The sequence below is a fragment of the Nannobrachium achirus genome, assembly GCF_963921795.1.
Source record: "Nannobrachium achirus genome assembly, chromosome: 3".
Classification (NCBI taxonomy): Eukaryota; Metazoa; Chordata; class Actinopteri; order Myctophiformes; family Myctophidae; genus Nannobrachium; species Nannobrachium achirus.
In genome coordinates, this window is record NC_137812.1 from 27,990,267 (window position 1) to 28,017,927 (window position 27,661).

Here is a 27,661-nt window from a genome sequence, read left to right on the forward strand (position 1 = left end):
GCGCGCCCATTAAGTGCCATGACATCGTCGCGCGCCAGTGGCGCACCGAATAGCAGACCTACAAACGCACAGCGACTCAAGTATCCCTGACTGCAGTAGGCAGCTCGGGCTCCAGCGCCTCGCATTCCATCGCGCACCGCAGTGTCCAACGCGTCCGTGAGCTTGCATATCTGCTATTTATCTTTGCGCGACACCGTCGTATGCCGCGGGTATAAACCTCACCTGCCTCCATTTTGTGTTGGCCGGCCCATTTCCGGGTTTCCGAGAACCAACCGATAAACGGGAGAGTCTCTCCCCGACGTTTCTGCTGCTTGCTGGACGAGCGAGCAGGTGAAAGTTTGTTGTCGGCGACGCAGCGACATTTTGTCGGACAAGTTGGAGTAGTTGTCGGGGTGTTTTTATACATGACAACATTTATAGCAAAGGAGGGCGTCCTGTTGTTTACGCCGACAAGTGGACAGTCGGTGGCCGCTGACACTGACAGCTGGCATTAGTAAACACCTTCAACTAGCAGCGGCTAACTATAGCGACCAAGCTAACGTTAGCTCTGCTAACTTCAGGATTCTGGGGTGCTGCTAACGTTGTTGTTTTGTTTCTTGTTGTTGATTTTTATTTCATCGAGCAACGTGTGAAAGCGTTCCAAACTTCGCAGTCTCTTGTTAGCCACCCTATCGTATATTCTAGTCAAAGCTTTTTTTAAAGGCACTGCTTTAGGCAAAGATTTGCCACAGCAGCACTTTCCATTCATGTTGTTTTGGGAGGACAAGACTTGCGATCCTCTTCGAGACAGGGTAAGTTGTTGATCCCAGATTTAAGTTATAATGTGATTAATACGACTCCATGGCGTGTTTGTTCTAAGGGCACGGAGTAGGCTTCTGGGCCTATATGTGCCTTTATAAGGTTAACTAATGTTTGGATTCACCCATGACAAATCTACAACAAAATCCTAGAGAGTAACTATAGATATCATATGTCAATTTCCCCACTTTCATGAGTTAAAATAACTCAGAATGCTATGTATCTCCTGCCATTGTACATCATAAAAAGACATATTTTAATTAATATAGTTTAATTATTTGCAGCTTTCTTTAGCTTCATCAAATCATGGCTCAATGTTCAACAAGTGTTATTAGTGATACAGTCTCGTGGATGCTGGCTGTGTCAAAATTAGCTAATGGCCATCATATGATCATTTTAAACAACACCTGGTTGTTTGGGCAACATTAAACTCGTAGTGTGTTAGAAATATTGCAAACACAGGCCTTTGCCTTTACTAATTTAGTTGACCACAAAACTTCCTCAATGACCGCCCCCTTCCCCACTTGGCTGTGTGTCAGCTTTCAGCTTTTCCCCCCAAAGAGGGACATTTTCTCTCATTGATTATTTGCCAACTATATCTATAGAGAGCCAAAAGGAAGCTAGCTAACCACCATGGTAGTCATCATGACCTACTTGTTGAGACATCACATTACCTCTAATGTGTGCTGCTACAGTGATAAAACAATGGTCCATATTTTAGGATGAAAAGTTGGCTGAACCTTTTGTGTGCGTCCTAGCTAGTTATAAAACAGTCTTAAACACTGACCTAACTTCTAAGTCATGGTTTCAAATGGGGTATTATTATATAATAATATAATAATATAATTGACAACTGTCACATTTCACATTGGCATGATTTTGTCTGCTTAAGATCAGAACATCAACTAGATTAGAATATCAAAGATTCCCACCAAACATAATGCCCCCATTTCTGACTCTTATTGATCATTTTTGTTTTTGTTTTTCATGGATCATATTGGCTGAACTACAAGATTACTTACTTAGGTACTCAGTTATAATCTCTAAACATAGTTATTTGTATTTATTTATTTTAACATGATGGTTACAAGCACGTTGTTTTTCAGCCATTTGGGTTTGTGCTTTCGACTCGTCTTCAACCCAGGCAGAGTCTACATTTCTTCTAAATCCTAACAGTTTTCTGCTATATCAGTGCTTCTAAACTTTGTCATGTCAAGGACCCCCAAAATGATATATTTGGCGGTGGACCCCGATCTCAAAATATTTTGTTCCAGGAAGTCAGGAACCCCCAGAAGCAATGATTTGAGTTAAAAGTGTTCACTCTGAATTTGGGTCTTGCCTCATGCTAGATGCAGAATAGATACACGCTACCAAAACCTGTGATAGATTCCCTCCTCGCATATTTTCAATGAAGAGAAGGGATGACAAACTCGGCTCTCAGTTTCTGTCTCCCCTGCGGTGCGTTTCCGTTTGTTGTACGTCCTCTCCACTGGCGAGCTTGCTCAGTGACATTCCATTTGTTTTTTCTCCTCTGTGAAAACCTGCTCTAACACTTAAACCAGGCAGCCTATTGGAATGGAAGAGTGAAGAAGGGTGAGGGTGGGGTTAGAAGCCAGCTTAACGTGCCATATCAACAATGGGCCCAGACGGCGAACAGGTTTGGGGAGAATCGGTGACCTCAATCAGAGATGACAGATTTAGAATGGCTGTGCAGTGCGTTGCATTTGGGTGCTCTGAGATATTTTTTAAAACTGTTGAGAAGGGTAAAAGTTAGGAGCACATTATCCATGAAAGTTTACACCAAAATACCACTTTTTCCCAGAGTACAATTAATTGCAGCAGAAAGTGTTCAGTCTTATAGTGTGTTGCAGTTGCTGGATCATCCTCTCAAAAGGGGATTGATGCAACATTGTGACACTGCATTGCAGACACAACATGTACACTCATGAAATAGCTTAATCCCCGCACTTAATGTCTTATTATATTGTGTGTACATGCTTTAATTAAGTTAATGCCGCTACACACAAACACCTTTTTTGAATAGGACAGACTTGAGCAGTGTTTTCCAGACCTTGTTATACAGTCTCTGGGTAGTAGTGACTGTACCTGTTACAGTGACTGACTGGTCGACGTGGTCGTGTTTTTGAATGTCAATTAAAATGATTGTAAATGTTGTCAAGTGGCCTAATGACCTGTTTTCTGACAAAGAGCAACTAACTTGATTGTTATCTTGCTCTTTTATACCTATATGCAAGACATACTTGAGCAAGGTGCAAGGTGTGTTATGAAGCATGTGTGTGTGTATATAGTTGACATAAACACAGGTGCTTACTTGTGCCCACTTTCCGAGTCTGCAGCGATTCTTCTCCCAGCTGTGGACTGAATACAAATATTATTTTACAGCCCAGTTGGAAATAGCTGTCATCACATCTTCACATGTGTGATTGAACACACACCTGAGAGTGCAAACCCATCCCACCACCACATACAGTACATCTCTTCTTCTGTCTACATTCCTAAGGTGGGACAACTGTAATTCTGACCTTGGTGGTAGTGACCTTGACCTTTGACCTTTTGACCCCAAAGTGAATCAGCCGACAGATTGGTCCCATTGAAAATAAACAGGACCAATTACAATACTCTGCCAGGAGGATACCTGTCCTGTTTAATGTTTATAGAGACGTCTACAATGCATATATTGTGTACATCAAGCTATTCATTATGTAATTGGACATTGCATTTGAAGACTTGGGGATAACAATAATTACATGGCACTAGTGCTCTCTAGTTGCGTAAATATCATCAAGAGCGGTCAACGCAACTATGCTGTTTTGGGAAGACGGAAGCAGGGACTTCCACAAGAGCCAGTAAATTAGCTGACCACTTCTGTACTTTTGCTATTGGCTGTCTACTTAGAGAGTATGTAAAACAAAAAACAAAGTGCTACTAGCGCTCAATCCTTTTCTTCACCTATCTTCCCCTCAATCCTCTCATTTCAGGTTAAGAAATCCTAAATACAACACTGACTTACATTGATGATTGACTTTTATGTCTGTTATTTACCTTGCAACTTCCTTCATTTCACACACGGCTGTTGGTGTTTGCTTAATAAACTGAAGCGCTTTAAATGTCAGCCTGGTCTCTATCTATCTATCGATCGATCGATCGTCCAACTTTTGACACGCTTTGAACTTCAAACCAGAACTATTGAGGTATTGTTGTCAGCAAGTATTACCAGATGTAACACAAACAGTGGTGTCTGCATGTCAAGCAGCAATTGACTGATGTGCTGCTATCATTAGATATGCTATCCTATCCCCCATTGAATGTTCTACATGGCACTGCAATGTTTTACAATCTGCCCATGTGATAATGGCTTCTGATAATAATTCCTTTAGCACTGACATTAACCACACATTACCTACAAAGCAACACTTGGTTTGAACCAGTGAGGATAAAGAACAATAGTAACAATTGCAAGTAGGGATGGAAAATCGGAATCGGCCGATATCAAAAATCTGCAGGTATGATATCAAACCGGCCGAATCGGTGACCGGCAGGTCACTGACATAAATACCGGTTTTATGCCAATTGTGTCTATGTCACTGCACAGCATGATGCTCTGGTCCTGTGACTAAAGTAAACATTAGCAAGTAGCAGTCAGTCTACTTAGTGGCAGCCTACAGAATACAGATGGTGCTGATTACCTTTGCAATGTAAGGATATATTCCATAATCCTGCGTCAATGTCGTCTCCAAAAAGAAGGGGAAAAAAAGCATGCGTCACGCCGTCACCTGCTTTCCTCCTGCCTAGTCCAGACGGTCATATTAGACTGGGTATTGTCTGTGATTTTGGATATTGTACTATTATGATTGATTTGGCATTAGTGTTCTTCTAGCTTATTGGTACTCAAATTGAAGTATGTCTTGTAGGCCTACTTGGCCTGAAAAAAAGGGTATTGGAGCAACCCTATTTTCTAGTTCTTAGCTAAAGAAATCGGTATCGGAAAAATCGGTTTTGGCAGGTCAGACGGAACTTCATAAAACCGGTGGATCGGTATCGGCCAAGAATTTTGCAATCGGTCCATCTCTAATCGCAAGTGATGCTCTTCAATTACAATGGGAGAGCCAGGGAGACACCGCTATTCATGAGTCAAGGTTGACAGCAGTTCTGTCCCAAGTGAAAAGGAGAGCCTGGACAATGAGGAATAGAACATGAGGAATGGTACATTAAACATGGAGGTGTTACATGATGACTCTCTGTAGTGTGTGGAATACAATTCATGTTGAGTGTCGGCTGTTAATTGTCTCTGGATACAAGTTGCTGTTTATTAAAACTCATTTACTGCCCTTAAAAATGGCAACTTAAATGGTTGTCTGCCACAATTTTCTTACCTTTTTTAAATGTGGGGGCGTGCATGTCCAATCCATCGTGCACAATGGTGTGTGACGGTGCACGGATCGAGCATGATCTGCTTGCACGCTGTGGTCTGCTCGCAAAAAGATCCCAGTTTAATCCATGCTAGTGTTTCTGCGCTAGCTGCAGTGTTGTATAAGTAAATGCAGGGGAGAGTGGCACAGAGGAACGTGTTGTCCCGCCCCCCCCAAAAAAGCATATCCGTTTCCGGTCCCAACCCGGAAGCAGTCTTTGGAGCACTTAAGAAAGGCCGAACGGTGATCCGATTTTTGATTGTTTTATATAAATTAAATCAAATTAAATTCTCAGGTTTCTCGGGCGTGGCGGCCTGGATCAACGGCTTTTTCTCTGGATTCTCGGGTTGGGGCAGTGTTGAATATTTACGTTGCTTTACTAAAACACAGCTCCTTGACCTCCTTCTGTCTAAATAACATTCGGTACAGTAGGACAAAACAAAAAATATTTATGATTAGTACTAATGCACCAAAACACCAACATGTGGTGGCTACATTTCTGATAGCTGAGTACATTAAAACTTGAGCAACTCCCTGCTGATGTTATCAATATCCTATCATTGATAATCTACAAGGAAGCATACAGTAGCTTGCAGGCAATCCTGAGAATTTGGGACAACATGATAAATGTATTGAAGGAACCACTACAGCAACAGGTTCCCTCTAACAAGAATGTCTGGGGGGTTTAAATTGCCAATTGTACCCACTTTGGTTTGACTGTGGAATGAACATAATTTACATTTTCTTTTCTGGCCTGCCCATACCTTCAGCATAATGTGCCTCTTTTAGCAAGGCCTATATGTGGTTTCTTTTGTTTGGTATTTCTGGCCCAAGTCCCTTGTTCTTTTCAAAATCTATCTATCTATCGAGCTAAATGTCCCTGTGTCTCTCTTGCTTGTTGTTATCACAACCCTGAAGACTTACACTTTATTTATGGCTATATGCTGAAACAGATGGGGGTTTCTATTCATTTCAGGGCTGCCCAGAGGATTAGTTATTTGGCATTTTGGACAAAAATGCTCAGAGAGAGTACACTTCAAAATACACCAGGCTATTTGATTTGCTGAGCAGCCAGTTAGATATTTTGTCTGCCAAGTGGCTGATGGAGTGGATGGATTTGATCAATATTTTGACCAGTATGTGGCTGTTTTTTTTCTTAAGGGGTAACGTCTGGCTCGGCGGTCATTATAACGACTCTACTAAAAACAAAACTACATATTTCCTTGCTTAAAGTTATGGTGAAAGTATTCCACAAGTGTTGTGCAGCGCAACACGGTCACCTTGGGGGAAAACAAAGTGAATCCATTTTCTGTTACTGCATCGTCTATTTCTCAATTCAAATATTTTGTAAAGCATTCTTGAGAGCACGGTTTAGTTGGAAATGACACTGTGTGTTTGTTTACATGGCTTTCATGTTGGATATGCCACAGAATTCACACAGTGCATCAGGTGCTCTGAGCCGTTGATTAGGCATCGGTCTGTTATAGACAGAAGCGGTCTGTTATCAATAAATAACACACTGATTTCAGCGATTGACCAAGCATTCAACCAAGCCGTGTAATAACTATTGATAACATCTTATGAGTTGCTAAATGTTTTTCCATGTTTTTTTTTGCAGGAGTCAGTGTGTGTCTTCTGATTGGAGACAGTGAACCAACCGCCACACCGACCAGTGGTGCCAACAGAGGGACACCATGCCAATTCCTCCCCCTCCCCCTCCTCCCCCAGGACCACCCCCTCCCCCAGCCTTCAACCAGGTTAATAACACAACTGTACAATAATACGTAAAGTATATTAGTTTTGACTGTTGCAATTTCCAATGTTTACATAAGTGGTGGAATATACTGTATGTACATAATGTTGTCAAACACATATAGTACATCCCAAGTTCCCAACAAAACATCATTAGTCTGTAGCGCAGGAAATTAACTCTTTCAGTCAGATGGTTTAAGTTCAACATCAACTTAAAAAGTTGATTGCCTAGTAATGCCTACCTATTTGATGTGACTGGTTGAATCACAGACTTGGAAGAGGGCAGACACAACTTGATTTGCCTCCACAGGTTACCGACAGATTTGCCGACATGTGGTTGTAGAAATAAACTTTGTGATATTGTTAAATGAATTATTATGCTTTTTGCCACTATAGGAAATTAGTATTGCACAAGTTACATTCACCCTACCTCTGGTCCATAGCGTTAGGAGTTCTCCTTAACGCTATGTCACCGATGAGCCATTGTGCTCACAGCCACGGTAGCCCAGGCTGCTCAGCCTCTCGTCTGTAGTAAAATATAAAAATACACTTAAGCTACTCACTAAATCAAAGACGGTTTTAGGGAGTTGAAAGACTACTTAGTACTTACCTTAGTGGGAACACACAGAGCCCCCCACTTCATGTCTAAGATACACTTTTTGGCCAGAAAAGAAAATATTTCACCACAGGTTTTAGCTACTACACACTGCCCTCTACAGATATTGTCAATAGAAATTTCCATTGACCAGATTTTGCCTTCTGGTGAAATGGTGAAAAATCTTCTTTTCTGGCTAAAGAGTGTATTTTAGACGTGAGGTGGGGGGCTCCGAGTGTTCCCACCAAGGAAAGGAGGCTTTCAACTCCCTAAAGCCATCTTTGTTTTGGAGAGATTTCTTTTTATTTTACTACAGACGAGAGGGTGTGCAGCCTTTCCTGCTGGCGCAAGGGTTCATCGGTGACATAGCATTAAGGAGAACGCCTTCTAACTTTATGGATCCACCCCTACCCTTTCTGGCTCACACCCAACAGTTCTTTTAACAATTAATTCTGTTTCCTACATGATAATTCTAGGGACATATACATACTTGTCTGGTTGCTCTGACCTAGATTATTTTCACTTGTAACTATAGTTGCTTAACGTGCTGCTGACATGTATGTTGCTCTGGTTAAGAATGTGGGATGAATCATCTTTGTGTCACCCAAACTTAACACAGGATACTGTGTGTCGTATAGTGACATTGTTCCACCATAAACATAATATGGTTACCATAACATGTTCATATCTGCTGTTGGAAAGCTACAGGCTATTTTTAACTGAACCTTGGACAATAAAAGTGATGCAATGTTGTCATGTTGTTATTGTCAGGCAATCGTTATTGTCAAACCCTGAAATGTACAATTGCATTCAGTTACAATATGCAGTTAGTTAACCCATTTAGAACGGGTACACATTATTGTGTATTATTATTGTATGCTTTAACTATTGAAAAATAGCAGCTATACAAGCGAGCTTGTAGATCTGCTATTTTTTTTAAATCGTGAAAATTAGAATTTTGACCCGATTCTATAAGTGTCTTTTTTCTATGTCAGCAATCTGGCTATAGCCATCGTCAAAGAAAAGGTCCTTTTCACTTAAATGGAGCTCAGTTAGTCTGTTCTTGAGAGACTACTATGTCAGTGGTTCTCAAACTTTTTCATAAGAACTTAAGGACCCCCCAAATTACATGTATTTGGCCACAGACCCCCAACTCAAAATATTTAGTTCCAGGGACCACCCAGACAGTAGGAGCGAGATCATTTAGCGACCTACAACCGGGTCGCGACGTGGTCGGTAGTTTTCAGCGACCGGGTCGCTAAATCGAGCGACCGGGTCGCTAAATTGAGCGACCGGGTCGCTAAATCACCGACCGCGCCGCTAAATCGACCGACCCGGTCGCTAAATCTACCGACCTGCCTGCAGTTTTAGGTCGGTAGATTTAGCGACCAGGTTGGTACATCTAGTGACCCGGTCGGAAGATTTTGCGCCCCAGTCGGTCGATTTAGCGACCCGGTCGCTCGCTTTAGCGGCGCGGTCGGTGATTTAGCGACGCGGTCGGTGATTTAACGACCCGGTCGGGAGGTTAGCCTAACTGAGGTAAGGTTACTGAGGTTAGGGTTAGGGTTAGGGTTAGTAGCCCGGTGGTCGGTGGAAGCGACCACCGGTCGGTGGATTTACCTACCCGGTCGCTGGATTAGCGTCCCGGTCGGTGGAATTAGCGTCCCGGTCGGTGGAATTAGCGACCCGGTCGGTGGTTTTAGCGTCCCGGTCGGTGGTTTTAGCGTCCCGGTCGGTCGATTTAGCGTCCCGGTCGGTGGTTTTAGCGTCCCGGTCGGTGGTTTTAGCGTCCCGGTCGGTGGTTCTAGCGTCCCGGTCGGTGGTTTTACCGTCCCAGTCGGTCGATTTAGCGACCCGGTCGCTGAAAACTACCGACCACGTCGCGACCCGGTTGTAGGTCGCTAAATGATCTCGCCCTCTCTCCACCCAGAAGCAAAATTTGAGTTACAATCGTTCGCTTTGAAAATACATATATTCAAAGATTTGCACACATTTTCACAACTTTTTCAAAAATAGCAGATCTACAAGCTCGCAGCGCGGCACTCGGTGCCGCGCTGTGAGCTTGTATATCTGCTATTTTTCACTGGTTAAAGCATTCAATAATTCTAGGCCTAAATGGGTTTTAATTGGAATTTACCTTTTGATCACGTTCTCCTATAGGCAAACTCCGCCACACCTAAGGTGAACCGAGATGGAGGCAAGGGCAGAGGGGCCTTGCTGTCAGACATCTGCAACGGAGCCAGACTAAAGAAAGTGGCTGCCGTCAATGACAGAAGCGCTCCGGTTATAGAGAGTGAGTTGCACCATGTTCAGCACAGCTACCAGTTTTAGAGTGGTCGCACGCACGCACACACACACACACACACATGCATTGCAGACCTGGAAACATACAACTCATATGTTGCCACACATACCCCATCTTTCAAACATGGCAGCCATGTTTGTTTACATAATGTAAAAACATAATGGCTGATATCTCATGAATGCCTGAACGGATTTCCAAGCGGATTTTTTTGTTTGAAAGCTGTGAACAGTGTGCACACACGTGGTGCATGATCTAGGCATGGGAGTGCATGATCCGTGCACTATGAATTACATGGAAGTCTATGGAGACAATGGCATCATGGACCTTCAAAGAGATTTAATTGATTGCAACGAAAATGTGTTAATCTTTTGAATCATATTTTTAACTATTTGTGCACTACTGCATTTTGTTTTATTAAAACCATGCCACTTGTCTCTAGAATCGGGCGGAGGAGGTGGAGGAGGAGGAGGAGGAGGTGGTGGTGGTTTTGGAGGAGGAGGACCAATGCCAATGGGAGGCCTTTTTCAAGGAGGTGTGCCAAAACTGAGACCAGTCGGAGGTAAAAGCGGTTATCTTATTATTTCATTATATCCACCTTTTTATGGCTATTTCTGTAAGGGCTGTCTTGGTCAATAAAGATGAATGTGAAATCAAACAAAGGTTAATCTAGATCAAACTCTTATCTGCTTTTCTCAAGGAAGTTAATCATGCATATTGGCATGAGGAGTGCACAACAACATTCTAGCTAATATTCATATGTTGTCCTATGCAAAAGTCCCCATTCAATATTCTACTGTAACTAGAAAATATTGTTCCTTCGAAACAATTGTGGGCTCGCTTCAAGCCAGAAAACAATGGCTATAAAAGTACACAATGTCAAGATCGCAGGCAGTGCTCTCTTTGACGTTACTGACGTCAAAGATTGGTCCATTTTGTTCCAAAAATGTGTTGTGCAAAAGTTGACCTGCTGGTGGCGCTATAACAGGCCAATGTGAGAAGGGTGGTATCTGTTCCTTGACCTATTGGGAATGTGCTTGCAAGATGATTTAGAGGCAGAAGAATAATTTGCATAAAACTGCAATATTCATTGAATTATTAAAAAAGCATGTTTACATTTTAAAGAAATCCGATCTGACAGATCTTTAGATATCGGTCCAAAGTTCACGTAAAAAAAGTTTTGTGCACGTGGAGCGAAAATTCCAGAATAAAAGCGGGTTTACGCGTTTTACAAACTGCTCAAAATGGCGGAAAATCGAAGGGCGGCGCTTACTTAACAATGACACAGATGTCTTCCGCTCGAGTCAAAGCACGCGTGTAAGCAAGTTGCATGACTTCAAACGAAACGAGTCATGACTTATGCCCGTTTGAAGTTTGAAATTTCAAACGCTTCGTATAGCGCCCCCCTTTGGCCGATTGGAATAAAATTGGTTTCAGTGATACTTTGACTAACCCTCTACATCTTTGCCAAATGCCATGAACGTGTAACTTTGCATGTATGATTTAGAGGCCGAAGAATAATTTGCATAAAACCGCAATATACATTGAATTATTAAAACATTATATTTCACTTTAAAAGAAATCCGCCGAGATAAATCTGACCGTATTGGTCCAAAGTTCATGTAAAAAAAAGTTTTGTGCGCGTAACGAAAAAAACCCAGGAGGAGATAGATTTTTACTGTTTTTCATATAATTCCGAATTGTGGGAGACCTAAAGGTCAGAGGTCAAAAGTTAGAGGGTAAAAGTTGTTCGGCATGAGGAGACGCATAAGTGTATACAGGTTTCATGGCTGTATGTATAACACAGCATGAGCTATACCTGTTCAAAGATCGCACTTTCGAAGGCTTCCTACAGCGCCACCATTTGGCCGATTGCTATAGAAAATAATAGCACACTTCGCCACTGTAAACTGAACACATTGATGTTTTTATTTTCATTTTCTCACTAAGTATGTAGGAGTAGAACGGAACCGAAGTTCCCGTCTACAGTATGCATGATAGATAAATAATGACAAGAACTAAAGTGTGCTCGCCTATAGGCGAGCCCACAATAAATGTACAAGAACAAAGATGAGGGAGACTAGGGATGTGTTTGTATTTTAATACAGTAATAGGCAAGGCAAGTTTATTTGTATAACACATTTAATATTGGTTATAAAAAGGAATAAATGCATAATAATAAAACTAGGGTTACAAGGTAACACACGAAAAAGAAAACAACAAGTAATATAAAAGAGAAGCAGAGCAGAAATAAAGTGCCAGATATGAGGCAGAACTTGGCAGGCAGTAGGCTAGCCTGCTCTTCCTGGGGCGGGGCATCAAAGCTACAACAGTGAAGTCACAGTGACCTTTGGGCTCTAAGGTTTGTTTGAGTCACTGCCAGAAGATCCTGGCCCAGTGATCTCGCTTTGCAACTCTACTTTAAGGGGGCTAAAGGTTCAGAAATATAATTTGGGGCCCGACTGTAAATGTCTTACTGGAATGAGTTATGAAACAATATGGGGGAGCCTGTTCAATAGACAGATGGTGAGACAGAAGATGTTAGTGGGGAGCTAGGAGTGAGTAGATGGGGTAGAGTACTGTATATGGTGTATTGGCCAGGAAGGATTTTGAGAGGTTTTGCACACGTGTCACACAGTACAGTTTACATTGGTATTGTGTGTATATCGTCTCTGTTGGGTGGAAACCTTGGCCCTCATTTATCAACGTGGTGCAGATCAAAACCTTGGCGTACGCCAACATTTAGGCAAGTGTCGGCATTTATTATCGCAACGTGACTTTGACTCTGGCGTAGGGTAGGATCATATCTCACGCATATTCAGTTTAGAGGTGGTGTAGGATTCATCTCATACCACTTTGTTCCATTGTAGACATGTGGAGCAGCATTGTCTAACTATGTGACACGGGTATCCACTCCAAAATGTATATCTAAGACACTAAATAAATAATCCCTGTGAAAATATAACATTTTATAAAAACATCATGGACATGCACGCCGATTTTGTTTTCAAGTTACAATGACAAGCAATTAAAATCTATAGCGATATGGGAATATGGGACAAATCTAAGATCGCCGGCTCAGAACAAGGATATATTAACGCTCCCATATTAGGTTATATGAGCACTTATGCAAGGGCATTTTCTGGAATCGGGACCAACGCGGCTGTAATCTTTTCGTGGACCGTGACCGTTATTATACAGTGAAGTGAGTCCTGTAAAACCGGCTCCAAACCTGGCTGTGCCCAGCCCGGCGCACGCTGTGGATGATTTATCCTGGCCATCGGGGAGATGGGCAGCCCATGGCTCATGAGGAATAGAAATACTGTACATGATTGCACTCAAACGCGCATTGCGTTCGTCGCCGATATTGGGTTAAATTAATATCCAAACGTAATTCCATTCCATGACACTGCTGGTGTGGTGTATTCATGTAGGCTGCATGCTTGCTTACTTTACGGAATAAATGGTACTCCCAGTGCCCCACTGTCAAGAGTGCTCGGGCTTGTGTGTGTGTGTGACAGTCTGTGGGACGCGGACCATAACGCGGACCGAAATGGAGTGAGGTGTGCGGTAACACTTTCCTATTGGCTTTCCTTACGTTGCTATGTCGTATTCTGTTTGTTCTGGTCACAAAATCAGGGCGTTCCGAGAATATTTAAGGACGTGTTATTTAAATTCAGCCGGCAACGCTGGGACCAAATGTAGGCTAATGTTGGCCAGGTAGGACGCTTTAGTAAATGTGACTTGAACCTGGCCCTACGCAAATATATAGGGAAAGAAATACACTGCCTTTTACACTCCATTGATAAATGAGGGCCACTATGTCCAAAAGTAGCAGATCTACAAGCTTCTAAACACCTCATGCCGCATTTTGAGCTTGTGGATCTGCTACTTTTGATACTTTAGTGTGACTATGTTAGTACGATTAAGTATGGTATTAATTTTCGAAAAAACACAAAAACATGGAGATAGGAAGACGATATCGTTGCTGTCCGGCAGAGACCCCGTATCTCCAAGTTAAAAATTTGTTTTCTGTTGTAAATTAAAACCCTACATCATACAAAAGTGTCGCACAAAAGAGTGAAAATAACGGATCTACAAGCACACAACGCCTCGCACCGCGAGGCGTTGTGTGCTTGTAGATCGGCTATTTTCACTATTTTAAATTGTTTTTAAAATGCTAACAATGAAAGGAAGGTTTTGGACATACATGTACAAGGTTTCCACACAACAATGACGATATGCTACACGGCTTTAACCAGCATATGTTTGTGTGTGTCCCACTCCACAGACAGCCACAGTTCAGCGGGTTCAGTGGGCAGGTCAGCCCTGAGGCCACCGGGCTCCCGGCCCGCCGCCCCCCGCCCACCCACGGGCCGCTCCGCCTCGCCCTCGCCGCCCTCACCGCCCGACAAGCCCTCGCCTCCGGAGCACCAGAGGTCCCAGCACAACCACCACCACCGGCCCTCTCTCCCGGACATCTCCCGTCCCCCGAGCAGCAGCAGCAGCGGTCCCCCACACTCCTCCTCCTCGTCCAGCATGGTGGGCGGCATGAAGCACAGCACCTCGGCCCCGCCCCCTCCGCCGCCCTTCAACAGGGGCAACCGCAGCAACACCCCCAACCCCAAAGCCCCTCCTCCTCCATCCTCCTCCTCCCACCATCACCACAACCGAGAGAAGCCCCTCCCACCCACGCCCGGCAGGGGCCCCGCCCCGCCCAATTCAATGCCACCTCCGTCTACCAGGCCGTCGTCGTTGTCGTCCTCCTCCAGGCCGCCCACTAGCGGCGGCGGCGGCGGCTCCGCGGCTCCTCCCCCTCCCCCGCCGTACAGACACCCGACGTCGGGCGGCGGCGGCGTCTCCAACGGGCCCTCCTCGCACCACGTGGACGGGGCTCCGGAGCTGCCCCAGAGACACAACTCCCTGCATAAGAAGAACTCGGCTGCCAGCAGCGGCAACCACCATGTTGCCCGCAGCCACGCGCCGCCTCCGCCCCCCTCGCCCTCTCCATCTCCCCTGCAGGGCAACAGACCACCGCCGCCTGCCAGAGAGCCTCCCGGCCGCAGAGCAGGTATGCCAAAAAAAAAGTGGAAAGTAACTAAGTACATGTACTTAAGTACAATCTTGAGGTATTTTAGTATTTCCAATTTTCAGTACTTTTTTTTTTTACTCCTACTCCACTACATCTCAGAAGCAAATATTACACTTTTACCCCACTACAATCATTTGAAAACATTAGTTGCTAGTTACTTTGTGGAAGATTTTTTTTTACATTTGAATACTTTTGGGGGACATTCTGCATAACTTTCTACTTTTGCTACTTTTAAGTTAATTTTGTTACCAATACTTTTGTACTTTCACTCAACTTAAGTACATTTTTAATTCCAGACTTTTACTTCTAACAGAGTATTTCTATATTGCAGTATTGATACTTTACCTTTTTTAAGTTTTTAAGAGTACTTCTTGCAACACTGGCTAAAACGCTAGTCGGTTAACCTTCCAGGGTGAGCACCAGGAATGTTGACACAAGGCAACGCAAGTTTTAACAAGCATTATTTCTCAACTCTGTGGCCCGGTTCCAATTTTAAACCCAAGAGACAAACACTACCACACAAACATTTGCCCTGTTGGCAGCAGACTGAAAGGTCATATTGATCACACCTTGCCTTATTCTAAAATTACTGCACTGTGGCTGGGTGGGGTCTTTGTTTGTAATGGGTTGGAATTGTGACATTTCCGTAAACTATTTATCTCCTTCTCATCCAAACCCTTCTTATTGACTTTCTTGTAATACGCCAGGGCTCTTCAATGTTTTCAGGCCAAGGACCCCTTAGCTCTGAGAGAGATGAATCAGGGGACCCCCACTACATATCGTATAAAATTGTGTTGCAGATGTACATGGATTATTTCTTAAACAGTTCAGACTTGACAGCACTATCATCTGTGTAGGTTGGATTAATGTGTATTTCATATATTTAATCACTTGAACTGTCAATACCTACTAGTCTGCTCTTCTTTTCCCTCTACACCAAACCTCTGTGCTAAAGAATTGCTGATCTACAAGCTCACTTGTAGATCTGCTATTTTTTGGCTAATGTTCCACTAAGAATAGGGATGCTAGGGTTCAAGTAATCAAACATGATCACACAAAGATTTGGCGCACCCCCTGTAGTAACTCTGAGGACCCCCTAGGGGTCCCGGACCCCATGTTGAAGACCTCTGTAATACACTGTAGGCACTCTCACCATTTTAATCGCACATGAGTTACATCGGCTCTTTATAGAGAAAAACATTATTTCTGTCATTTTAAACAAACTGTCCTTTAAGAAATTAAAAGGATGTAGTGTAACAATCCCAAAAGTAACACGTTTGTATCACTGACCACGTTACATGCTATAGCTAGTCTACGTCTTGGCATTTTTAGATTTGGTTAGTTAAAATCTGCTGTTCTTCCTCCTCTCTGATGTTGAAACTGAGCAAAAGTTGGAACACCCACTCAAACAAAAGAATCTGATCAAATCTAATGATTTCTTTCCATAAAATACCAAAATATCGATAGTCCTTTCTTCAAGTAGTATACACAGTATATACGTAGGTCATGAATATTCATCGGCAAAATAGATGTGTAGCGTTTTGCAAACGGAGCTTCTTCATTTGAATTCAGAGAGCGAGAGTGTGAAACAGGAAGGCACTTGTTTGCCGGAGCTCCGTGTTGTCATTGGACGATGGCGCGCTTCGCCACGAGGCCTCCTGGTTCCTCTACATTCCACAAGCCCTCTGGAATATTCCAGCATTCCTCTTTCTCTCCCCGTCTTTGCTTTCACCCCCATTTTTGTAAGTTCTTGGTGTTACTCTGAGCTTCATCTCACACCTTTTTAGGTAGGGTATGTGAGTTCATAAGTGGTGTACGCTCTATATTCTGATAGTCAGAGTTCCCACGGTCATGAATTTCCTGGAAATATTTTGAAATTAGAAAAAAAAAATCCAGTACTGGAAAAGTTTTGGAATTGATCAAGGGTCCTGGAAGGTCTTGGAAAAGGTAGCTATGCATTGTCTTTGGTTATTGATTTTTTTTAATATCTATGAAATGACAAATTAAACATTGGCCAAATTGTCAAATATTAGCTGCAGAAATTGTGAAAATAGCAGATCTACATGCTCACAACGCCTCTGTAGATCGGCTATTTTCACAATAAAACCGTGTTATACAAAATTCCTCAACTCACTTCAAATATGATTATTTCGGGGGTCACGGCCTGAAAAGGTTGAGAACCACTGGCATACACTATCTGTCTTTGGGCATTGCGCATAGGAATAAGCGACTCGTTATTGAGCTGAATTATTGTTATGTAGTCCTGGAAATCGGGTTAAATATTCTGGAAAAGTTTTGGAAATGAATTGGTAAAGATGTGTGGGAACCCTGGATAGTACTCATTCAGTCACCGGAGTCTCCATGTCTCTCCAGCTCTTTATTAATCATGTCAGGATACAAATGTTATCCGGTCAGCATAGAGAACTCGGGACAGGATACAGATTAAACACATGAAATTGGAAGTGATGACACAAAGAAATTGGCAGACAAAATTGGAACTGGAAGCTGACAAAAGGGAACTCTCTCCTGATAGGCTGATTTTTCTTTTTTTGTTGCCTTGCGTGCGTGCGTCACTGTGACACATTACCATGAATGAAGTGAGACGATGGGCAGTAGCTGTCATTGGATTTCGGATGCCTCGTTTGCCTCCTCAAAGGGGCCATGTGAGAGCATAACTGAATTCAAGGAAAAGGTTGGCTCACATGCCATTACAAAATGGAGAAAGTTGAAGGGTTGGTCACAAAGTGAAAGAAAACAAATGTGATTCACTATTAATACCCTTTGAAGATTTAATGGTCTGCAATGCTCTGCATTTCTATAGTGCCTGTGCATTAGAGTCAACCATGCACACACACATTCACACACCAACGGCAGAGGAAGCCATGCAAGGCATCAACCTGCACACTGGGAACATTTAGGGGCTCACTGTCGTCTTATCGATATTCTTACACAGAATATGAATGTGTATGCTGTAGTGATGCGCGGGCCGACCCGGTGCCTGCCAACCTGCCCAGGGGTCAAGGTTTCAGACTCAATTGGCGGGCGGGCGGGTTATCACTCTCATGTGCAAAAAATAAATAAGAATAAACACTTTATTCTTAATAAGAGTAGGCCTATAAGAATTAGAATACAACGTTTTGAATACAAGCACAAGCGAACGAGTTTAAAAATGCGCCAGAGAGGAGCGAGGTTTCTCCTCTGCTCCTTGGTGTGAGGACCGTCCCAATTCCACTCCTGTTGGGGCCGCAAACCACATTTTGCCAACATTTGCTCGCTGACACTATCAGACACAACATGAGCACAGCAGAGAAGAATGCACAAACAATTCAGTGCGTGTCGCTGATCAGGATTTCACTTAAATGTCTCTGTCATCCACACAAGTCTGTTTATAAATACTTTGTGTCGGTTAAGTTATATAACCAGCCAGTCAACGGATACGATTTGAAACAACTTTCGCAAGTGAGACAGATTTTTTGACTGAATGAACGACGCTCACCTCGAGTCGCCCCATCTCTCCAATCTGGTGATTAATCAATAACCAACAGGATTTAATATTGTCCGTCTTTTGCTGTCTGTTTAAAGTGCGAGGCGCTGTATAAATATGATTGACATAAAACCTGAAATGCCATTCTTACCCCGACGATGCTCCTGCGATTTAGAGAGACTGAACGTCTTTGAATGAAAGTCTTTTTGCTGTCAAATAGGCTAAACCCCAATTTAAACAACACGTTTGTTTATTTAGCCCATGACAATATTGTGCTACTGTAAACCTTTCTGTAAAGCGACTTTGGGTACTTAGAAGAGCCGTATATAAAGATGAGCTATTGTGGAGATGATATACCATCATTTTTTTTAATGCGGGTTGCGGGGCGGGCGGCTTCATTGATTTGTACATTGTTCTGCGGCGCGGGCAGGCAGGTTACGTTCCGTGCAGGCTGTGGGCCGTGCGGGTTATGAAAAAAAAAAAACCTGACCCGTGCATCACTAGTATGCTGGGTATTTTCTGCTCCCTTCAATTGACCGATCGCTATGCCCCTCCTAAAGCCGTCCTTGTCCAATGCCAAGTTAGCAACAGGTTACTAACGCAGCAGACTTGGCAAGCTGCCATGGCGGCGCGCATCGGTGTCTGGCTGCTAGATAGAGATGGGATTTATGGTTCTTTGAAGTGAACCGGATCTCTGAGATCCGTTCCTTTCAAAGAGCCGTTCAAAAGACTGGCTCATTTTAGTTACTGGTTACTTTGTAGATTTTGATTATGATTGTAAATCACTTCCACCCATATAGGCCTATACATTTTGGCCATTGGATACATTTCTGGCATTTGAAAATAGGTGATCTACAAGCTCACAATGTGTCACGTTGCGATGCATTGTGAGCTTGTAGATCGGCTATTTGCAAATGATTTTTCTACATTTTACTCATTGGAAAACCTGTGAAACAGGACATTCTGCATAATGAGTACGTTCTAATATTGGTACTTTAAGTACATTTTGAAACCAATACTATTTTACTTTTACTCTAGTACATTAATAACATTCCAAACTTGATTGCAGTATTGATATGTTTACCTAAGTAAAGACATGTAGTACCTTTCCCACCACTGTTCATTAGAAAGGAACGGCTCCCTACTGTGAACCGAATCATATCGTTCATTTCAAAGAGTCGTTCAACAGACTCGATTCGTTCGCGAACGTCCCACCCACTCGCTTCCGTGTCACAAACACTGAAACAAAAACAGAACGGATTGCACTGACCAACACAAACCCACGGGAATAATTTAGGAGCACTTCATGAGAAAATATAACTGGTAAAACTTGTGTACTGTATGTTAATCTGACTTTAGTATAGGCTATTGTTTTCTTCCTGGACGTGTGTTTGTTTGTGGCAGGTTAGTCTGCAGCTGGGTGCTATTGCTGCACGCCGCCATGGCAGCTTGCCAAGGCACCCGCCTTAGTAACCTGTCGCTAAACGTGGCATTGGGCAAGCACGGCTTTAGGAGGGGCATAGCGATCGGTCAATTGCTCCCGGTTGAGCTGCTTGCACCCACCAAGTACAAAACACTGATGTTATGGCCTAGAAGGCAACCCAAAGGCATGGCATCCCCAATACCTTCAAGGCCTGATCTATCCCTTCTATCCCTCCTACTCACTATTTATTCCCAATCCATAAGTCATTCACTAATCCGAGATCGGATATCATGTCATCAATCCACGTTCCGATCCAGATTGAACAAAAATTGAGAACAAAACATTGTTTTATTATGAATGCTAGTCCATATTTGATGTGCACAGCGCTGTGAGCAGACTTGAGACTACACTGGTGACACATCAGCAATATGCGTAGTTCTCTGGAGCTTTTAAAAGCCTGTGTTATCTTTAGGGTGAACTCACAGCCATATCGTTGCCATATCGTTTTTATTTAAGTTATGTATGACAGGTAGAAAAACAGTGCAGGGAAAAAGTGAATGGTTTGATTGTGTAGTGTCATTAGAAGTTGAGCAATCTCTGATTCATCGTGTCCGTGTGTGTCTTTGTGTATTTGTTGATCCTGAAGCACCCCAGGTACCTCATCCCGGGTCTCGAAACGGCAGCAGGGATCCGCCACCTCCCCCTCCTCCCTACCGAGTCCACAGCTCCGCGGCCCACAGCACCTCCTCAGAGTCGCACAGCCGAGGAGGCAAGCCCCCTCCGCCTCCCTCCTCGTCCTCCCGCACGCCTGCTGGACCCCCGCCCCCACCTCCTCCCATTCGCAACGGACACTCCTCCTCCAAGTCTATGATAATAGGTAAGAGTGAGTAGGTGTAGACTGCGAATACAGGGTTTCCGCCACCGTTATATAGGCCGGGCGCCCCGCCCGGTCTGATATCGCCCCCGCCCGGCCAGACGTCCAGGGAAAATGATGCAAAATTCCTCCTAAAAGCGTACAGGCAGGCGACACGGCTCTGGAATGTGTTCAAGAATGTGCATGCATCCTGCCTCGCTGCGCTGTCTATCAGCGCACATTAACACCAGATAGATTTGTGTTACATAGTTGTTATTTTTTATTCTTTTGTGCTGTGCTGTATGGCTGCAGCGTGCAGAGCATACACCATACCCCTTTTTTGCAAAGAGACTTCACGTCGTCGTCATTAGACACACACACACACACACACACACACACACACACACACACACACACACACACTTGCAGAGATAGGGAGAGCTATATTATTAGCCGACATGCTAACAGTGCCGCTATGTGTCCGATAGGACGCGATGCCAAGATGAGAACCACAACAAAAAGTTTTCATCATCTTCACCTCCCAGCGAGTCAACAGTTTGCAAATGCGGATCCTACATGCTGCCTGCATTAACATTGGATATGTTTCTTTAGCCTACTTGAACGGGGCAATAGTGTTCCGTTTCTCTCTCTCGCTCTCTCTCTCTCTCCCCCCCAGTCCCTCCCGTACGAACGTTGTGCAGTGCAGGCTTGCTGGCGTGTGAGCTTGATGAAAACCGCTAATCTACAGGCTCACATTATGCAAAAAAAAGACGTGCATCCGGACGCGATGAGCGCTCAACTGCCTGCAACTAATTCAAAATCGCGCAATGCAACCCGTAAAGCGACATGCCTCATTGTGCGAACATGAAGTGACTGTTATGGAGAAACTAGTCTTTAGCTGTGAGTTTTCTCAATCCCCCAAAACAGGCACAGGAGTAGCGCTAGGTAGAGAGGCGCGTGTGTGTCTTTGTTTTCAAAGAGTCAGAACAAACTCCTGGGCTGGTGATCAACACTGCTTTTCCGACGTTTCCTCCCAACAGCGACACATATCCACACGTTACTGAGCTGCATGTGTGTCCAGCCTGCTTGCAAGTGTTTGTGTGTTAAGATAAACACATCTCCAACTCCGACCGTCTAACTTTGCTCAGCGTTGCCATGTTTTGTTTGTGAGAGAAACAAGCAATCAGGTCTATGCAAATAAAATGTATGTTTTTGTAGTGGAGTAAAGGTACAATATTTGGATCCGAAATTGTGGTGGAGTAGAAGGAATCAAAATACTGAAAACTGGAAATAGACAAGTAAAGTACAAATACCTTGAAAATAATGAAGACACTTCTCTTTACTTCTTTAGGCCAAAAATGATAAATGTTCTCTTATTATTTTGAGGGCAAAAATAAGAATTAATATTAAAAATTAAGTGAATTAATTACTGGAATTAATTAATTAATTATCAAAAAAATTCGGCGCAAGATCCCCCCCTGGTCAAGACTTTTTCCTGCAGGAAACCCTGGAATATATATTGTCACTGTTGGGCGGAAATCTCCTATCTTGATCATACTACATACAGAGTGGCACAAAACCATAAAAAGTAGCAGATCCACATTGCACTGCATTTCGAGCTTATAGATCTGCTACTTTTGTTACTTTTGAATTTGAGTCCTGAAAAGTAACAGTTTTGGACATATGACCACCCTATATTCCACCCTATTGATGGATATAATAGATATCTGTATAGATATACTGTAGATAAATATAGATATGCATTACACGGTATACAGTATATTGGACATGGGTTACATTTTCATATTGTATATTTAAGTTTGATATTCATAATACTTTTTCAGGTAAAACTGCCTTTTTGAAAAGGTCTTATGTCTAAATGCCGAATTAGTCACTTAATAGGCTTTCTGTTGTTCCTACTAAAGGAGCATAACTTGCTTTGAACACAATATCTAGGATTAGTTTGATAAATCATTGATGACTGTTTGCAATAGGATTGGAGTTATTTTTCCTCCTGTTTAGCTAGGCCTGCCCTGGTATCCAAAGTCAACATGATATTGTTTTGATATCTAAGACACAATGTAGGCTGTTGTGATGGGAGTCGATGGCAGTCAAATTTCACCCTGCAGACATTCAAATGAGCCCTCCCAGTTCCTCTGTGAGTCAGTTCCTAGATGACATTGTCTCGGTTTAAAAGAGGTCTGCTTATACCCGCAAAATAATTAAGTACAGGCGTAAGTGAATGCCATTTTGTTTTTAGTATTCTCTATATTTTAGCATTATTGCTTAACTCTCCTACCTTTTTGTCTTACAGATGATTTTGAGTCAAAATTCAACTTCCACCCCATTGAAGACCTTCCGCCTCCGGAGGAGTACAGGCATTTCAATAAGATTTACCCCAGCAAAAGCAATAAAGGTACAAGTCAGTCTCCTTATATTCTGCCATGTTGATGAACAAACACAGGAGAGGCTTAAATCATGCCTAATTATTACTCAATACTCGCACTACATTGTCGCTTGCCTAAATGAAACGATCGACAAGCTTGTCTGCTTTTAGATCTCTTCTTTGAATTAAGCGACGCGGTCGAGCGATGATGTGTTAATCGAGTGTCATCGCCCCTTGTCGTAATTTGCTATTCCAGAACCCTATCTAATAGATAGTATCTATTTATCTCACACGGAGGCAGAGATTGAGAGCAGGAAATAAATGGTTACTGCTTTTTTGTGTATTATTATTATTATTCTGTTACTGGCAAAAACAGCATTTGTCAATTTTGCCAGTAACTTTTAAATGCTTAAAATAGCCACAATTTGATCCACAGAACACAACTACTGGTTTTAGTTCAGCTTCATTACAATGTTTTGAAGAACAGCTTTGAGATCATGCAGTCAGTAGGTCTTGCACTTTTAACATCCCATATTGCAGTGCAGGCTGATAGTAAACGTCTTAACTATCTGGAATTTATGCTGTTGTCAAGTTAATGTTTGCCACCAGCGGGGTTCTTTTTAATAGCAAGGACAAAACTGACGTCACATACCGTAACCCTGGTTTCTCCTTCCTCTTAGCAATGATAAGAGGAGCACCTCCAGCTCCTCCAGTGGGGAGGTGAACTCAGCCGACGCTCAGGAAACGGCAAGGACTTGATGACTCAAATCAGTCTTAAAGAATGGACGTTCAGGGGAGTGGCACGAAGCACTCGTATCACAAACACACACACACACACACACACACACACACACACACACACACACACAGAGACACTTAAAACTACATAACACTAAAGCACCAGCCAGAAGCACATGTGACGAATGCATTTGCAACTACCCAGGTAATGACACTACATTGTAGTACACTACATGACAGGCACTGTCTTAGTAATACTAGAACAAACAAAACAAAACAAAAAAAACACTTTGAACTGAGAAGCAAAACTCTTTGTTTCGAGCATTGTGGTCATCACTAGGTCTTCACTCACAGGACGGACGTTAGAGGTGTCACGTTGACACTACGTAAGCAGGACCAACTCTGAAACTTCCAAAATGTATGCATTCCATGTTTTTCTTTTGATGCATATTCCAGGATAATGTTAACATATGTTTTTGATTTATTTTTTCCCACTTATTTTTACTTTATTTTATTTTCTGTAGTACAGATTGATTGTGGGGTCATCGGGGAAAGTGACATTTTAACACTAATGATTGGACAACTGTGCCATTTGTTTGTATTTTTATGATGCAATGATTGGCTACTCACACTCGCTGACATAATTATGAGCATATGTATGGACGATATGATTTTTTATTTTATTTTTATTTTTTTGGTCATAAATAGTCATTCCAGCAGTGCCAGGAGGGCAAGTGTGCGGAATGTAATTCCCTCCCTCTCCCAGTGTGCCAAAATGGGTGGGATAAGGTGAACAGAGCTGGAGCAGAATGAGTAGTTTTCCATTGATGTTGCTCGCATATAACCAACATGGTTTCGTCATGGACAAAGATTACTTGAATGCTTGCCAATTTGTGAGAGAGAACCCTTGAAAGGCTAGCTTTTACATTTACTGAGGATCCTTTTCTATTTCCGTTTTCTTTCTTTTTCTTTTTTTCTCCTGTTTTCACGTCTTATAATGCCATTGGTGTTTGGCAGCTAAACTGCTAAACCATGACACTGTGCAATGTGTATGATGGCACCTGTGGATGCTGGATGGTCATATATATATATAAATGGGGAACAGATTATTATCCCCCCCCCCCCCCCCCCAACAGGATTACTGTCATGTGAACGTAACAACTTAAGGGGTTCTGCTCAATGTCAATGATAAAGGAAAAGCAGGTACCCATTGGCCCTGCTTTGTTAAAGGCGCAGTGATTCCTATGTTTACCACAAGGTGGAGTCCAAGGTAAAGTTAATTCCTTATTCCTGTCCTGTCCATGGACCAATGATAAGACTGGAAGTATGCGGTGTTGTATTTCAGGACTTTATAAGGGACCTTGGTGAAGTCTGTGAAATCCTTCTAACACAGAAATATCTCTGTTATGGAATATTTTAGTCCATCTTCACGTCAAGGACCCCCAAATGTACCCCGAATTCTGACAAGATTCTGTCCAGGGACCAGCATACAGGAGGTGATTTGTGTTTAAAAATAATTTAAAAATGATTCCAAATGTTTCACCTTTTTCTTTTTTTCTTATTTTAATGTTTTTTTCCAAAAATGGAAATACAAACTCACAACGTGTGACATTGCTGTGCGTTACGAGTTTGTAGATTTGCTATTTTTTTAATGGCTAATGGCTAAAGTATAAAATAGGGATAAATATTGTAATATATAGCATCACTGATTGTGATGCTATAAATTAAAATAAATTACCTGGGGAACCCCTTCAATGACCCCCTGGGGGTTCCCTGACCCCACTGTGAGAACCACTGTTCTAAAGGACTGTTTGGTGAGAAAGATACTGTTGTTTTTAAATGCATTGCTATGCAAGGAATGATTTGTAAGGATTCTCATTGGTAGCAACAGACCAAAAAAAGGAAACACTTAAGTGCCAGATCTGTTGGAGCAGATGGATGATGTTCTATTTTTAAATTTCTTCTCCTTTGTTTCTTGTGATTCCATGCTTTAGTTTTGCAGTCAATACATTGTAGTGAAGAAAAGCAGTGGTTCTCAACCTTTTCTGGGTCAGGGGTGCGACCCACTTGAAAATCTCAAGAGCGTTTTTTATTGTTATATATTATCATTAAAATCTTAGTGTTTTGTCAATTATCTAGGGGCCCACTTGCAATCTCCTCACAGCCCAATCGGTGGGCCCCCTGCCCATAGGTTGAGAACCACTGAAGTAGAGCACTGCATAATAGCATACAGAAAGAGAACACACCATGGATCAGTTCAAGATGTCCTCCATTGAAACTCTTACTGGTCCGTGCCTTATACACACACAAAAGAAACGTTGTCACTCTTATCGGTACCAGTGCATTCATTTTATGGCAACGACAAAAAAGTTAAAAGAGGAAACTATTCTATTTGAAAAATGCATTAAATATTGTATATTTACTTTAAATATGAGGAGGAATATGCTAATCATAGTTATTGATCTATTTTTATGTTGTAAAAAGGCTGTAATATAGAAAATACAAAAAATGATTAAAAAGCTATAACAACGGTCCACTCGGATGGGCTTCGCCATGGTCAGATAGACAGGTTATCTTTGTAGCACTTCTCTGTATGCTTGGCCATAGGTGTGTGTGTGTGTATGTGTGTGTACGAGCGTTGCATGGATGTATACCAGGGTAGGAAAATAAACACCAGCTACCAGCCTTTTGGCTCTTTTCACTACAAGAAGTACGTGAAAATGTCTGTCACATGTTGTGGATTTTATCTCCATTACATACAGCTCAGTTTCAGATGAGCTTCTCTGAACTAACCAAATTTGGGCCCTGCTCTATCAGGAGCTGGCGTTAAAGCGATGGCTACTCAAAACTTTTTCAAGGACCCCCAAATTGATATGTATTTGGCCCACGGACCACTCGTCGCCAACATATAAAGGGACAAAGTGGTTAACATAACTGATGCTATATTAACTACTTTTTGCTCGGGATCCCCTGGAACCTCACTTTGGACTCCACTTAGAGAGAACCACTGTGTATACCAACTTGTATTTTCACTTTACTTTTTATGATGTACCTCCCTCCTCAGGGGTGGTTGGTTCTGGTCATAATAACTTAACGGCTTCTGGAAAGATTCAGGTTATGAATGGTTTTGGGTTAACACTTTGTAGTGGTCAAAGAGCCATTTGGTAACCAAGGCAATCGTGGTGATCTTTCACACATGCAGAGAGCATCTTGTTTGCCTGTTGTACAAAAATGTGTTTCCTATCCTGGATGTATGATTTTTTTTTTCACACGGGTGACCAATCACGACATTTGTCTCATATTCTCATCCTATCTGATGTAAGAGCAAAAACCCCTGTCTTGCCTGTGGTCATTTCATGTTAATCAACCATGTTTTTATCATTTGAAATAATTTCAAATAAATATATGCCTTTGGGGAAAAGGGTACTTGGTTTTTGTGGTCTTCCTTGCTGTAACTTAGTATGTTTTAGTTTAACTCAATTACTGTAGGTGATACTGATACTTTTTTAAGATTGTTTTTTGGGCTTTATTTTATAGGATAGTAGACTGACAGGAAATGGGGAGAGAGATGGGGAATGACGTGGCAAAGGTCCTCCGGATCGGGAATCGAACTGGCAACGCCAACAGGAACCATAGCATGCGCCTGGACCACTAGGCCAACAGGCGTCCCAAAGGACTATATTCTGATGGTAATCATTGTTATAGAATAGTGTGTTCAGTATGTCTCTTGAGTAGCCATTATCAACTTCATTTTTATAGTTCCATTTCCAATGTTGTCTGCTCATTTCTTTGTGTCATGTTGGTATCC

At 42.6% G+C, this 27,661-nt stretch overlaps 1 protein-coding gene across 2 annotated transcripts; it reads left to right on the forward strand.

Moving 5' to 3' along the window:
- The first annotated feature begins 338 nt into the window (after window positions 1–338).
- LOC308281331 (WAS/WASL-interacting protein family member 2-like) lies at window positions 339–27,224 on the forward strand. Of its 2 annotated transcripts, XM_080721485.1 has the most exons (8): window positions 339–791; window positions 6,847–6,985; window positions 9,736–9,868; window positions 10,320–10,439; window positions 14,169–14,948; window positions 20,523–20,753; window positions 23,044–23,145; window positions 23,796–27,224. In XM_080721485.1, exons 2-8 carry the CDS (start codon window positions 6,923–6,925, stop codon window positions 23,837–23,839), a joined length of 1,473 nt encoding a protein of 490 aa, XP_080577611.1. In that variant the 5' UTR covers window positions 339–791; window positions 6,847–6,922; the 3' UTR covers window positions 23,840–27,224. The 2 variants fall into 2 exon arrangements, with proteins under 2 accessions (XP_080577611.1, XP_080577612.1); XM_080721486.1 differs by lacking the exon at window positions 20,523–20,753.
- The last annotated feature ends 437 nt before the right edge of the window (window positions 27,225–27,661 follow it).

Coding starts and splice junctions, on each gene's coding strand:
- LOC308281331 (XM_080721485.1), top strand. CDS start 6,923: ATGCCAATTCCTCCCCCTCCCCCTCCTCCCCCAGGACCACCCCCTCCC. Junction 6,986..9,735: donor CTCCCCCAGCCTTCAACCAG/GTTAATAACACA, acceptor GTTCTCCTATAG/GCAAACTCCGCCACACCTAA. Junction 9,869..10,319: donor AAGCGCTCCGGTTATAGAGA/GTGAGTTGCACC, acceptor ACTTGTCTCTAG/AATCGGGCGGAGGAGGTGGA.